This window comes from Hemiscyllium ocellatum, chromosome 8, assembly GCF_020745735.1.
Source record: "Hemiscyllium ocellatum isolate sHemOce1 chromosome 8, sHemOce1.pat.X.cur, whole genome shotgun sequence".
NCBI lineage: Eukaryota > Metazoa > Chordata > Chondrichthyes > Orectolobiformes > Hemiscylliidae > Hemiscyllium > Hemiscyllium ocellatum.
Genome location: NC_083408.1, coordinates 52,359,018 through 52,374,673, shown reverse-complemented (window position 1 = coordinate 52,374,673; position 15,656 = coordinate 52,359,018). Strand labels below are relative to the sequence as shown.

Below are 15,656 nucleotides of genomic sequence, written 5' to 3'. Positions count from 1 at the left end.
CTCAAGCCATTAAAATTTAATTTGAGTGAAATCAAGCAGTTTTGTTTAATCTGATGCCAATATTTCCATTTACACCCTGCATTCATTCTAGAATGTCAGCATTGCTAGCAAGGTCTGCATTTACTGCACTTCCCTCTGTGCTCTTGTGCAATGCTGTGTGTGTGTGTTACCATTTGAGCTTGCAGTAAAGAGTACTGGAGCCACAGTGGGAATGGTGGCACACTGGGCTAGTAATCCACAGACACTGTAGGATGTAAGTTCAAATCTCACTGTGGCAGCTGGTGGAATTTCAATTCAATTCATAAATCTGGTCTAAAATGCTTGTCTAATGATTAATGACCATTAGACAGAGAAGCAGAAATTAGGCCAATCGGCCCATCAAGTCTGCTCAATCATGGCTGATATATTTCTCAGCTCCATTCTCCCACTTCCTCCCAATAACCCTTGATCCTCTTTACAATCAAGAACTTATCTAGGTCTTAAATAAACTCAATGACCTGGCCTTCACAGCCTTCTGTGGTAGGGAATTCAATAGACTCACCATTCTCTGGCTGAAGAACTTTCTCCTTATCCCCATCTAAAAGGTCTTCCTTTTACTTTATGGCTGTGCCCTCTGGTCCTGGTCTCTCCTACCAATGGAAACATCTTCCCAACATCCACTCTGTCCAGGCCATTCACTATTCTTAAGTTTCAATTAGATCCCCCCTCATTCTTCTAAACTCTGAGTATCGCCCCAGAGTCCTCAAACATTCCTCATATGTTGAGCTGTTCATTCCTGTGACCATTCTCATGAATCTCCTCTGAGTACGCTCCAGGGCCAGCGTATGAGATATGGGGCCCAAAGCTGTGCACAATATTCCAAATCTGACCAGAGTCTTATAGAGCCTCAGAATTACATCCCTCCTTTTATATTCAAGTCCTCTCAAAATAATTGCATTTGCTATCCTAACTACTGACTCAGCCTGCAAGTTTACCTTGAGAGAACCCTGCACTAGAACACCCAAGTCTCTTTGCACTTCAGATTTCTGAATTTTCTCCTCATTGAGAAAATAGTCCATGCCTCATTCTTCCTACCAAAGAGCATGACCATTGCCACTTCTTTGCCCATTCTCCCAATCTGTCCAAATCCTTTTACAGCCTCCCCACCTCCTCAATGCTACCTGTCCCTCTACCTATCTTTGTATCATTTGCAAACTTAGCCAGAATGCCCTCCATTTCTTCATCTAGATCGTTAATGTGTAAAGTGAAAAGTGCGGTCCCAACACTGAGCCTTGTGGAACACCATTTTTCACCAGCTGCCATCCTGAGAAGGACCCTTTTATCCCCATTCTCTGCTTTCTGCCAGACAGTCCAGCTTCTATCCAGCTGCTAGCACCTTTCCTCGAACACCGTGGGCCCTTATCTTACTCAGTGGCCTCCTGTGCAGCACCTTGTCAAAGGCCTTCTTGAAGTTCAGGTAGATAACATCCATTGGTTCTCCTTGGTCTAAAGTGCGTATTACTTCCTCAAAGAATTCTAGCAGATTTGTCAGGCATGACCTCCCCTTAATGAAACCATGCTGACTTTGTCCTATTTTATCATACACTTCCAAGTATTCAGAAATCTCATCCTTTACAATGGATTCTAGGATCTTACCCACAACCAAGTTTAGGCTAATCTTTCCATAATTTTCCATCTTTTGCCTTATTCCCTTTTTAAACAGGGGTGTCATGTTAGCAATTTTTCAGTCGTCTGGGATCCTCCCTGATTCTAGTCATTCCTTTAGGATCACTACTTCCACCACCATTATCTCTTCAGCTATCTCCCTTAGAACTCTGGGGTGTAGTCAATCTGGTCCAGGTGAGTTATCTACCTTCAGGCCATTCTGTTTTTCTCTCACCTTCTCCTTGGTGATGGCCACCATACTCAGATCTGCCCCCTCACTCTCTTGAATTTTGGGGATAATACTTGTACCTTCCAACGACTGATGCAAAGTAATTACTCAGTTCCTCAGCCATTTCTTTGTTCCCCAGTCCTATCTCTCTTGTGTCATATTCCACTCTCAATGCCCACTCAGGTCTCTCTTTTGCCCTTTATATATCTAAGGAAACTCTTACAGTCTTCCTTTGTATTACTGGTCAGCTTACCCTCCCTCCTTCTCCCTCCTTATTTCCTTATTTGTTGCTCTCTGTTGGACTTTGTAAGCTTGCCAATCCTCTGGTTTTCCACTGCCCTTCACCATATCATTTGGCTTCTTTTCTTGCTTTTATGCTATCCCTGACTTCCCTAGTCAGCCATGGTTGCCTCATCCTCTCTGTACCATGCTGCTTTTTCCTCAGGATGAATCTCTGCTGTGTCTCCTGAATTACTCCCAGAAACTCCTGCCATTACTGTTTCACTGTCTTTCCTGTTCAGCTCCTCTCCCAGTTAATTCTACCCAGCTCCTCCCTCATGCCTCTGTCGCCTTTATTCAGCTGAAATATCATTATCTCTGATTTTATCTTTTCTCTCTCACACTGCAGAGTAAATTCAATCATCTTGTAATCACTGCTTTCTAATAATCATATAAGAACCCATAAGGTCCTCAAAAACCCTTCAGGGGAGGGAATCTGCCACTTTTACCTGATATGGCGTATATGTGACTCCAGATCAACAACAATGTGCTTGATTATTTACTGCCCTCTGTAATGGCCTCGCAAGCCACTTAATTGTACAGAACCAAATCAGAAACACCACCTAACATCAACCTAAGGATTGCAAGTTACAGCATCCAGTCCTGTCGACTGTGAAACATACTCCTTTTCTAATTTCTGGAGCTTGTTCAGGAATTGGGAGATTTGACCCACCAACTGGTGTTGCAATAGTCTGACATAGTCATGCTCACAGAATTGTACTTAACAGCTAATTCCCCTGACATCCACCTTCACCATCTCTGTTCCAATGACAGGAAAGATGCAGGAGAAATAGTAATATACAGTTGGGAAGGAGTTACCTTGGAATCCTCAGCATTGACTCTGGATCCCATGAAGATTTTGGGCATCAAGTTAAACATGGAGAAAGGAAACTGCAGTGGGAACAGGCTATTGAGCTGAATAAACAGCCATAATAATTAATGATAGAGCAGGCTCAAATGGCTCTTAATTCTTATGTTTCCATGTTTCTACCTATTGCAACTGTATTTGTCAATGGTGGTATTGGTGGGAGTGACCAAGCAATCTCCCCACAGTCCTTGTGGAAATAATGTTCCAACTTCTTACTGAGGATACTGTTGATCATACTGTCTGGTATTATCATTGTACTAAATGAGATTGATTTGAAGCAGAGCCAGTGATTCGAAATCGGTCAATTCCCTGAGATACTGTGGCAACTCTAGATGGCACACCATCCATAGTAGGAACTAGGATGGAATTTTTCCCTCCTGAGAAATGGCAGAGAAGGTGACTGGAAGGAGAGTTAATCTGATGAGTTGGGATCTGAACCATCCTACTATTTCCGAAATTAAGTTCTAGGTGGGAAATCCATGGTCCATCTTCCCTACCCACTGCCAACTAAAGACTCTAAGTGTGGTCAGTTAGCACCTACTTAGGGGCCTCATCCTGCCTTGACTCCAATTACTTCATCTCTAGGCCAGATGAAAAAGAGCCAACCGAACTGACGAGGACTGGTGCAGGTAGACTGTCAGTTTGTGAGGAGAAGGGGTTTCCCTCAATCAGCACTAACTCATGTATGATTAACGGGTTTGGCATTGAGTAGGGGGATAGCCTTGGAGCAACACTTGCCTGTTGTTGTTTCTACCTCCCTTGCGTGCCCCCCACCCCCATCCCTTGCCCTGTGACATTTAACACCACCCTCTCTAACCTCTTATCCTGTTTCTCAGGATCTGGAGAGAGCTGATGTCCTTGCAATAACCACGGATGCCCATAGTTTCATGACCATTACGAAATGAGATTAGCATGTTATTCCATATTTCTTGGTGGAATTTAAATTCCTCCAGCTGCAATGTGGGGTGATCTTATCATTCAGCCATCCAGTGTTTGTTTTTGTCAGATGTGAATATTTTATGCTCCTTTGACAGATAATTAACATAAGTTATTCTTATGCTACTTTAATGCAACTTCATAAATTCGATTTTCAACTACCTAAATAAATAGCAAGTGATTAGTTATAATTATGAAAAAAACATATTGCCATGGTAAGTAACAATTATTACAAAATTTCAGCACTGTTATTTTTATGCATTTGGCCTTAATGTGGCCTCTTCACATAGTTAATATATAATGTATCAGGACTCCAGTTTGAATTTATTTCTTAAAGAAAAGCTTGCATTTATAATTTCCTTTTCAGGATTTCACACCAAACCAAAGTTCACTATATCCAGTAAAACAAAATAGCCCTTTGTTGCAAGATAGGCTCGTACGTGTGGTGCTGGAAAAGCACAGCAGGCCAGGCAATATCTGAGGAGCAGGAGAATCAATGTTTCGGGTCTAAGCTCTTTATCAAGAATGTGTCTTCCCGATGGAGGGCTTATGCCTGAAACGTCGATTCTCCTGCTCTTCGGATGCTGCCTAACCTGCTGTGCTTTTCCAGCACCACACTCTCGGCTCTGATCTCTAGCACCCGCAGCCCTTACTTTCTCCTTGCAATATAGGCAACATGAGAACCAGATTGCACACAATAATATTTGCAAATGGAATGAAGACATGATCAGATAATTCATTTGAGTGATGTTGATTTTCTTACTAAATCAAAATCAAGTCTTTTTCAATTATTTACAATGATATATTTTAATTTAAATATTTGCAGGATGTGGTCTCAACTACCACAAAAGATGTGCATTCAAAATCCCGAACAATTGCAGTGGTGTGAGGAAGAGACGCCTTTCCAATGTTTCACTGACAGGGCTCAGCACTTCACGGTCCGTCTCTAATGACCTGACGCCAACTGCACCAGATGAGATGTTGCTGGTAGGTTGTTTTTTTTTTCAGAAATCCACAGAATAAAATATTAAATACAGCACCAATATTCCCTGAAAACACACATGGTACACTTGTACAATGTGCAATGAGTTGACACAAAGCTTGAATCCTGAATTTTAATGGAACTGAATAAACAACATTTTTTAATTTACACTACAGTATAATTTGTAGCATTTAATAAAATCCACGCGCTGTGACAGAATGTGACATCTGACATCGATGATTCAGAATTATTTTTTCAAATGTTCTTCACAGCAGATGATTACTGTGGAAGTAGCTTTAGCCCTGTTGTTATACTGGGGGACTTGAAATGCCCCCTCCCTTCCCCGAGAGAAAAACAGCTTCACTGAAAAAGCTTTGATTAATGCAATTTAATAGGAAAGGGCTGAGAAAGTAATGATAACAAATTACAAAATTTGAAATGATAGCAAAGAATTAATAGAGGGCTTACCAAGACATGAATGTGAATAATTGGCCTCTATTGCTTCAACCTTTTTGTTCAAATGGATGCTATAGCTAACTAGCAACGGAGTCAACGGGTTCAGGGGATATCGAAATGCATTACCCCTGCTGTTAGCTCATAGAATATTCCATCTTGATGCTTCATCAATAACATGAGAATTGCGGATGAGGTTCCAAATATGGAAAGATACTTTTACACTTCTTCGGGAAGTGTCACCTTTATATGCCACTGTCACACTTTCTCCATTTCAATTTGGTACCGCTCTGCGTATCGGTGCTTGGCCCAATTCTGTTACATGCTTTCAAATCAGAATTGTGGACTAATTCCTGGCCTTCAATTTCCTGTATGAGCATAATCTGGAGTTCACAGCCAAAATCCATCCATTCATTCTATTGCAAGGTGAGCCCAAATTCTGTCTCAATCTCATGAGAACACACTAATGAATCCAAATAGGTGTAAACAGACTGGACCTTAGAAAAGCATCAAAAACATGTTATATATTGCTCCTTCAAGTATGAAAATTAAAGCTTCACCTCATTCAATCATCATCCATGCAGATATTTAAAAGCCAGTAATCATGAACAGTTTTCCATCTTAAGCATGACTTCCATTCGTGCCATGAGAATACATTCAAAGAAACAGAAAAAGCAGTGCAGAATTAAGTGAAGTTTCTTTCTTAACAGCCTAAAACTGGGCATAAAACACCAGAAGATACTGTGCCTGATATACAATTTATCCTCTGAAGAATTGCATTTGCAGGGAATAGAGTGAGATTTAAAATCATAGATGTGTTGAGACGGTGGGGGGATATCCTGTAAAAGATTCCTGATCTTCTCCGTAATAAGATTGTTTGATTGTGTCTCTGGGCATGGGGATGAAATTCTAAGCCCACTCCAGAAACAGGCAGCCTCAACGCAACAGAAAATTTGCAGGTCCACTTTCTCTGATGTTGCTAGTTACAGAAAGGTTAAACACTCTAGACTACAAAATGTTGTTAGCCGAAGTGATTGTGAACCTGGAATTGGCTCCTCTCAATGTCGAAGTGCTTGATTTGCTGTATACTACTTGGGGCTTACGAGTATTAGTACGATTTTTCATAGGATTACTAATGATGCTTATAATTAAGCAGATCTCTTACCAAATGCAATATATTTGCAAATTTATGCAATTTTTCATCAATTATATGATGTAGAGAAACAATAAAGTACTCAACTATTTTCAACTTTCTCAAAGCAATTTATTCTAAATAAAAGTAACAAAGAGGATTGATGAGGGCAGAGCGGTAGATGTGATCTCTATGGACTTCAGTAAGGTGTTCAACAAGGATCCCCAAGGGAGATTGGTAAGCAAGGTTAGATCTCACGGAATAGAGGGAGAAATAGCCATTTGGATACAGAACTGGTTCAAAGGTAGAAGACAGAGGGTGGTGATGGAGGGTTGTTTTTCACACTGGAGGCCTGTAACCAGTGGAGTGCCACAAGGATCGGGGCTGGATCCACTACTTTTTGTCATTTACATAAATGACTTGGATGTGAGCATAACAGGTACAGTTAGTAAGTTTGCAGATGACACCAAAATTGGAGGTGTAGTGGATAGCGAAGAAGGTTACTTCAGATTACAACAGGATCTGGACCAGATGGGCCAATAGGCTGAGAAGTGGCAGATGGAGTTTAATTCAGATAAATGCGAGGTGCTGCATTTTGGGAAAGTAAATCTTAGCAGGACTTATACACTTAATGGTAAGGTTCTAGGGAGTGTTGCTGAACAAAGAGACCTTGGAGTGCAGGTTCATAGCTCCTTGAAAGTGGAGTCATAGGTAGATAGGATAGTGAAGAAGGCGTTTGGTATGCTTCCTTTTATTGGTCAGAGTATTGAGTACAGGAGTTGGGAGGTCATGTTGCAGCTGTACAGGACATTGGTTTGGCCACTGTTGGAATATTGCATGCAATTCTGGTCTCCTTTCCATTGGAACAATGTTGTGAAACTTGAAAGGGTTCAGAAATGATTTACAAGGATGTTGCCAGGGTTGGAGGATGTGAGCTACAGGGAGAGGCTGAACAGGCTGGGGCTGTTTTCCCTGGAGCGTCGGAGGTTGAAGGGTGACCTTATAGATGTTTACAAAATCATGAGGGGCATGGATAGGATAAATAGACAAAGTCTTTTCCCTGGGGTCAGGGAGTCCAGAACAAGAGGGCATAGGTTTAGGGTGAGAGGGGAAAGATATAAAAGAGACCTAAAGGGTAACTTTTTCACACAGAGGGTGGTACATGTATGGAATGAGCTGCCAGAGGATGTGGTGGAGGCTGGTACAATTGCAACATTTAAAAGGCATTTGGATGGCTATATAATAGGAAGGGTTTGGAGGGATATGGGCCAGCAGGTGGGACTAGATTGGGTTGGGATATCTAGTCAGCATTAACGGGTTAGACCGAAGGGTTTGTTTCCATGCTGTACATCTCTATGACTCTATGACTCTAAGTCTGAATGTCTAAATGTTGATCTCAGCTGGAGTATTGTGTACCATTGTGCATGCCATTGAACATAGAACATTATAGCGCCCTTCAGCCCTTGATTTTGTGCCAACCAGTGAAACCAATCTGAAGCCCATCTAATCTATACTATTGCATTCTTGTCCATATGCCTATCCAATAACCATTCAAGTGCCCTTAAAGTTGGCGAGTCTACTACTGTTGCAGGCAGTGTGTTCCACACCCCTACTACTCTCTGATTAAAGAAACTACCTCTGACATCTGTCCTATATCAATCATCCCTCAATTTAAAGCTATGTCCCCTTGTGCTAGCCATCACCATCCAAGGAAAAAGGCTCTCACTATCCACCCTATCTAACCCGCTGATTATCTTATGCGCTTCTATTAAGTCACCTCTCAACCTTCTTCTCTCTAACAAAAACAGCCTCAAGTCCCCCAGCCTTTCCTCATAAGACTTTCCTTCCATACCGGGCAACATTCTCGTAAATCCCCTCTGAACCCTTTCCAGTGCTTCTACATCCTTCCTATAATGCGGTATCCAGAACTGTACACTATACTTCAAGTGCAACCTCAGCAGAGCTATGTACAGCTGCAACATGACCTCATGGTTCCGAAATTCAATCCCTCTACCAATAAAAGCTAACACACCGTATGCCTTCTTAACAACCCTATCAACCTGGGTGGCAACTTTCCGGGATCTGTGTACAAGGACACCAAGGTCTCTCTGCTCATCTACACTACCAAGAATTTTGCCATTAGCCCAGTGCTCTGCACTCCTGTTACTCCTTCCAAAGTGAATCACCTCACACTTTTCCTCATTAAACTCTATTTGCCACCTCTCAGCCCAGCTCTGCAACTTAAGTCCCTCTGTAACCTGCAATATCCTTCAGCACTACCAATTCTACTGACCTTAGTGTCATTTGCAAATTTATTAACCCATCCTTCTACGCTCTCATTCAGGTCATTTATGAAAATGACAAACAACAGTGGACACAAAACAAATTCTTGCAGTACATCACTAGTAATTGAACTCCAGGATGAACATTTCCCATCAACAACCACCCTCTGTCTTCCTTCAGGTTTCTGAGCCAAACCGCTAAGTCACCCTGAATCCCAAGCCTCCGTATTTTGTGTAGTAGCCATGTTATACAAAGGCATTGGAGAGAGTGCAGAAGCAATATGCTAGAGTGATTCCAGGTATGAAATACTTCAGCTATGAAGATGGATTGAAAAAGTTAGGTTGTTCTCCCCAGGAGAAGAAGGTAGAGGGGAGATCTGATTGACGTTTTCAGAGCATGAGCAAACTGGACAGACTAGATATGATGAAGCTGCTTTTGCTTGGAAGAGAAACAAGAATGAGAAGACATAGGTTTAAAGTAGGAGAAAGTGAGGACTGCAGACGCTGGAGATCAGAGTCGAAGAGTGTGGTGCTAGAAAAGCACAGCCAGTCAGGTAGTATCCGAGGAGCAGGAGAGTCGACATTTTGAGCATAAGGTCTTCATCAGGAATGTGGGGGAGGTGCAAGGGGGCTAAGAGATAAATGGGAGGTGGTTGGGGCTAAGGGAAAGAAGCTGGGAATGTAACAGGAAATGAAGTTAGGGGGGAATAGTTGTGGTAGGTCAGTGGGGAGGGTGGAGCAGATATTGGGAAGGACGATGGACAGGTAGGATAGGTGAAGACGACAGTGCCGAGTTGGAGAGTTGGATCTGAGATAGGGTTGGGGAGAGGAGATGAGGGCACTGGGGAAATAAACATTGATGCCATGTGGTTGGAGGGTCCCAAGGAGGAATATCAGGCTTTCTTCCTCCAGGCATCGGGGGGCCCAAGGTGGAAGATGAGGTTCATTTTCTGCCTTGAGAACCTCCAACCACATGGGATCAATGCCGATTTCACCAATTTCCTCATCTCCTCTCCCCCTTCACCTTATCCCAGATCCAACCATCCAACTTGGCACCACCCTCTTGAATTGCCCTACTTGACCATCTTCCTTCCTACTTGTCCACTCCACCCTCTGCTCCAACCTATCCCCATCACCCCCACCCTTCCATGAACCTATCACATTCCTAGTTGCCTTCCTACCTGCTCCTCCCATTCCCCCATTTTCCTGATGGAGGGCTTATGCTCGAAATGCTGATTCTCCTGCTCCTCAGATGCTGCCTGACTGGTTGTGCTTTTCCAGTGCCACACTTTTTGACATAGATTTATAATGATGAGCAAACAAAGCAAGGATGTTGGGAGAAACAAAGCTTCTCACATTGAGTTGTTGGAGTATGGAAAGCACTGATTGGAAATGTGGTGGAGGTAGGTTTGGTTGAGGTATTCAAGAGGGCATTGGATTATTTTTGGATCATAGTGGTCTGCAGGGAAATGGAGAAAAGGTAGGAAATTGGCACTAGATAATCAGGCCACTGCAGGTACATTAGGCCAAACAGCTACTTACTGCACTGTAATCATTTTATGATTCAGTTCAGTTTATCTTGATGATCTAGGTGCAGGTGTACAGTACCAGTTCAATGTACCAGTTGAAACACTTAGAAGTTGTATTTAAACAATTATAGCTAATTGGTTTGGTGAAATCAACATTGATCCCATATGGTTGGAGCCTCATCTTCCACCTTGGGCCCCCCGATGCCTGGAGGAAGGAAGCCTCATATTCCTCCTTGGGACCCTCCAACCACATGGTATCAATGTTGATTTCCCCAGTTTCCTCATCTTCCCTCCCCCACTTATCCCAGATCCAAATCTCCAAAATCCCTGCCAAATGTGAGTCGCCAAAAGTGTAGGCAACCTACCAGGGGCATGTGGTGGGTCAAGCATAAGTGCTGCCAAGACCAGCAAAATTACTGGTTTTACTGGCGCTCCCTGCCCCAAAACTAAATGAGAAACTCTCATTTTTTTTGAGGATGTGTGGTTTGCATTGCAAATTTGTACCAAACCTCAACGCTATCCTTGCTTCACTGACTGATTTAATACAAGAAAGAGCAAATGAAATATGATCAGGGGAATGTCAAGCAGTTTTAGATTATTTTAGGTTAAAAATCACTCAACACCAGGTTATAGTCCAACAGGTTTAATTGGAAGCACTAGCTTTCGGAGCACTGCTCCTTCATCAGGTTCCACAACCACCTGATGAAGGAGCAACGCTCCAAAGGCTAGTGCTTCCAAATAAACCTGTTGGACTATAACCTGGTGTTGAGTGATTTTTAACTTTGTACACCCCAGTCCAACACCGGCATCTCCATATTTAGATTATTTTGTTCACTTTTCAACATTGGATGCCCCTAATTTCACTAAATCATTCAAGGGAGCAATCAATGATGGTGACTTTGAGGGTCTGGCACAGAGAAGCCAGTGGGATACTTTTTGAAAAAGCTAAATCAACACCAAACCAGATGTTCTACATTGAAAAAGAAACCTTGGAGTTACTGCTGGCTCTTAAATGTTTTGAAGTTGGTAAACAACAGAGCTCCACGGAAACACTGGTGTATACATAGCCATAGCCTTTGTGGAAAAACTTTAAAGAAAAATGCCAGGCTGTTTGAGTGAAGTTTGCAGTTTGAGCCTTATTACTTCATCGTTGACCACAAAGTAGGGAATAATGAAATTGTTGATGCTTTTACAAAAATATCACTTTGTATGAATGAACGAAGTTCCAAGAAGCTATCAAAGAGAATTGTATATGTGATAGGTAAGCAAAAATGAATGAAAATGAGTACACATGTCTTAATTTTGAAAAAGTATTTTTATTTTAGTCTACACTTTGTAACAAAGCATATTTGAAATTGATGTTTCACTTTTCTAATTTTTGAAAAGTGTTACGAAAGCTTCATATTTTACGAACTTGATTTTCACAGATTATGGCTACCCAGGTTTTTTAAGCACTGAATGAAAAACATTGGATTTTTTTTTAACAAGTCATTTCTCAATAGTCATCTGTCTTGCAGTGACTGCTGGTTATCTCCTGTTTCATTAAAAGAAACCTTGAGGTGGTTCCTGTATGATATCTGGAACACTGGTCCAGCTTCTCCCCTCCCCGCCTACCCTGACTCATGAGAAGCTACAAAACAAGTTTGTCGATATTTTGGTGGACAATTGTATCTGCAAAGGTCCCCAGCAACAAATGCATATGTTCATCCATTTGTATGTATCAGATGTCAGACTGACAAGAACTCAGTCTTGCTGGCCAAAAGTTTTTATTTATAATGTTTGGAGAGAGTGTGTGTGTGTGTGTGTGTGTGTGTATTGAGTCTGTGTACCAGTTTCTGATCTTGTCAAATATATTAATAATTTTATCTTTATTAAATAAAGTTGGCTGATGGATTTTTTTTTTGAAGTCTAATACAGAGGAAACGTTTCATTGGCCATATTGGAAACCAGTTAAAATAATAGTGTAGAATAGTCAGACTGGAGAAAGACAGTGTACTGTTCTCATTTCAGTTGTCATAATCTTTTAAAACTTATTAAATGATTTAGAAAAACAGGTGATATAAATAGGGAAAACATTAGAATCCTAAATATATCTTAATTAAAATAGTGAAGGTTTTCCTTCATTAGTGTAATATACTCTCAACTGTTGGAAAAGCAAAATCACTGTCATGAACTTAAATTTCTGTGTGTTGGTAATTAACTTAATTTCAGATACTTACAATTAAATTAGATATTGTTTGAGATTTCAATACTCCCATAATTTCCTAATTATGCACTCTGATTACTTGAAAATATTTCATCCTGCTCTTAGTTTGAGTTTCACTCTGAATCTCCCTGCTTCCTCCAGTTTAATTCACTTGTCTCCCTGCCATTACTGTCCTTGAGTTTCTTACCTTGATCTTCATTCTGTGTCTATGGGCAACGTCTGTTATTAAGCAAAATATGTTTTTAAAATGCCCTATTATCTCCTTAGCCATTTATTTTTATCAGTTATCACAGGAAAGAAAAGAAACTCTGGAACTGTTTGTATCCTTGATTAACACAAGGCTCATTTACATTTTTTGTTTATAGTTTCCATCTGTTCTGGCATTTAATATACAGTGAAATGCTTCACATCCAAGACAGTAATGGATAAAAACACTGGAAGATTTCTCAAATCAACAGACTCGATCAATATCAAAGTACTAATGTTTATCCAATGAACATCACTGATATATTAACATTACATCTGTGTAAGTCATTAAAATACTAATGTTGATCTTATGAATGTCACTAAAATATAGAAACAAAGAAGCAGCAAAAATAGGAGCAGGATTTGGCTGTTCAGTGCTTTGAACCTTCTTCACCATTCAATACAATTCTGTCTCCATGCCCTGTTTCTGCATTCTCTCCATCCCTTTTACTCTCCTCCTTGAAATCATTCATCATTTTAGCCTTGACCACTGTGTGGCAGAGAGTTCTATTGGCTCATTGAAGAAACATTTCCTCATCACAGTCTTAAATTCCCAACCCCTTTTAAACTGTCATCATTGGTTCTGGACTTTCCCCTCATCACAAACATCTTTCCTGCATTTACTCTATCTAATCATGTTAGAAGTTTGGAGGTTTCAATGAGATCCTACCTCATTCTTCAAAACCCCAGTGAATATAATCCTACCCGATCTGGTCTGTCTTCTTACGTCCGTCCTGCCTTCCCAAGAACCAGCCTGGTAAACCTTTGCTGCACTCCCTCCATAGCCAGAACATCCTTCCTCAGATAACGACATCAGAACTGCACACAGTACGCCAGATGTGGTCTCACCAAGGCCCTGTCCAATTGCAGCAAGGCATCCCTGTTTCTGTACTCGAATCCTCTCACAATGAAGTCCAAAATTCCATTCGTGGCCTGGCTTCCTGCTGCACCTGCATGCTTACTTTCATCCACCGGCATACAAGAACACCCAGGTTTCACTGCATCCAATCCATCGCATTCACATAATAATCCAACATCCTGGTTTTGTTACAAAAGTGGTTAACCTCATACTTTCTACATTACACTTCATCTGCCATGCTTTTCTCACTCACTGAACTTGTCCATATCACACTGAAGCATCTCTGCATTCTCCTCACAGCTCACCATCCCACCCGGCTTGTGTCATGTGAAAACTTCTAGATGTTACATTCATTTCCCTCATCTAAATCATTATATGTTGCAAGTAGCTAGGGGTCAAGCGCTGGTCACTGCCGTACTCCATTGGTAAGTGCTTGTTTTATTCCTACTCTTTGTCTCCTGTCTGCCAGCCAGGTCTCTATCCATATCAGTGGACTAGCCCCAATCCCATACACTTTAACTTTACATGCTAATCTCTTATGTGGGCCTTATCAAAAGCATTTTGAAAGTCCACGTTAGCCACACCCACTCATCAACTTTACCAGTTACACCTTTCAAAGATTCCAAAGGACTTATTCAGCACGCTGATTCTGACTGATTCTTCACTGTTTTCTAAGTGCTCTGTTATTAAAATTTTTATAATGAATTCTAGCAGTTTCCCTTCTTCTAGTGTCAGGCTAACGGCTCTATAATTCCCTATTTTCTCTAGACCTCCTTTACTTTAAATAATGGGGTTATATTAGCTGTCCCCTAATACATAAGAAATGTTCAGAACTCAAGGAATCTTGAGCGATGATGACCAATGCATCCACTGTTTCTGGGGCTACTTCCTTAAGTGCCCTCGGATGTTGATTATCAGGGCCTGGAGATTTATCAGCCACTAATCCCAGCAATTTCCCCAATACCATTTCCCTACTAATAGTGATCTTCTTCAGTTCCTCCCACTCACCCTATGTTCCCCAATATTCTCGGGACATTATTTGTTTCCTCCTTGTCAATACAGTATCAAAATATGTCTGTAATTGATCTGTCATCTCCTTGTTCCCCATTGTAATATTTCCTGTTTCTGACTGGAGGGGATCTACGTTGACCTTCACCAATCCTTTTCTCTCCATATACCTTTAGAAGCTTTTACTATCAGTTTGGATGTTCCCTGCAAACTTACTTTTGCACTCTATTTTCCATCTCTTAATCAATCCCCTTGTCCTCCTTTGATGAAATGTAAACTGTTCCCAATCAGCAGATCTATTGCCTTTTTTGACCAACTTGTATGCCATTCCTGGAATCTGATGCTATTCCTAAATTCCCTCATTAGCCATGTTCAGGCCACCTTGCCCTTCTTATTTCTGTGCCAAACAGAAATGAACAATTGTTACAATTCCCCCAATGTACTCTTTAATATTTGCCATTAACTATCCACCATCATCCCTTTGAGTAATGCTCCCCATTAGCCAACGCATTCATTTATGTGCACTTTATCTGAAGTCAGGTCAATGGCTCATTGTCTGCTCTGTGCTGAGCTTTTTTCTTTGCAGTGTGTGACAGAGATGCTTTCTCATTGCCTTCAAGTCCAAGGGGTAGTGTGAGAGGATAGGTCACAAGTCTGCTTCAACAAGAATGGGGACCAAGCCCTTACTGGTCTGAATCACATACTAGCCATCTCAGCTAATTGACCACACAATTATATAACTAACCAGAGTATATCACTGATATAGTGTTAACTCCAAATATCACAGCTGTTTTGAAATTTGCCAAATGGATGTCAAATAACAACTCCATGTTGACAGACGTGAGATGATGGAAGAGCCACGGCTTTCTCCAACTTGACTTAACTTTCAGTCATCTCTTTTCTGATGCTGAACCTAACCCAATCCTCACCATTGCACAAAATGAAACATGTTCTCATTAACTTTGACACAAGACTGAGCTGGAAATCTCTCTACCATTACCAA

The 15,656-nt window shown here is 41.2% G+C and overlaps 1 protein-coding gene across 1 annotated transcript in view; it reads left to right on the top strand.

The window, feature by feature from the left end:
* prkd1 (protein kinase D1) overlaps nt 1-15,656 on the top strand; it is a 181,437-nt gene that overhangs the window by 87,037 nt on the left and 78,744 nt on the right. The window contains exon 3 of the mRNA XM_060828378.1: nt 4,783-4,943. Coding sequence (XP_060684361.1) covers nt 4,783-4,943 — 161 coding nt within the window. The remainder of the gene's footprint in view (nt 1-4,782; nt 4,944-15,656) is intronic.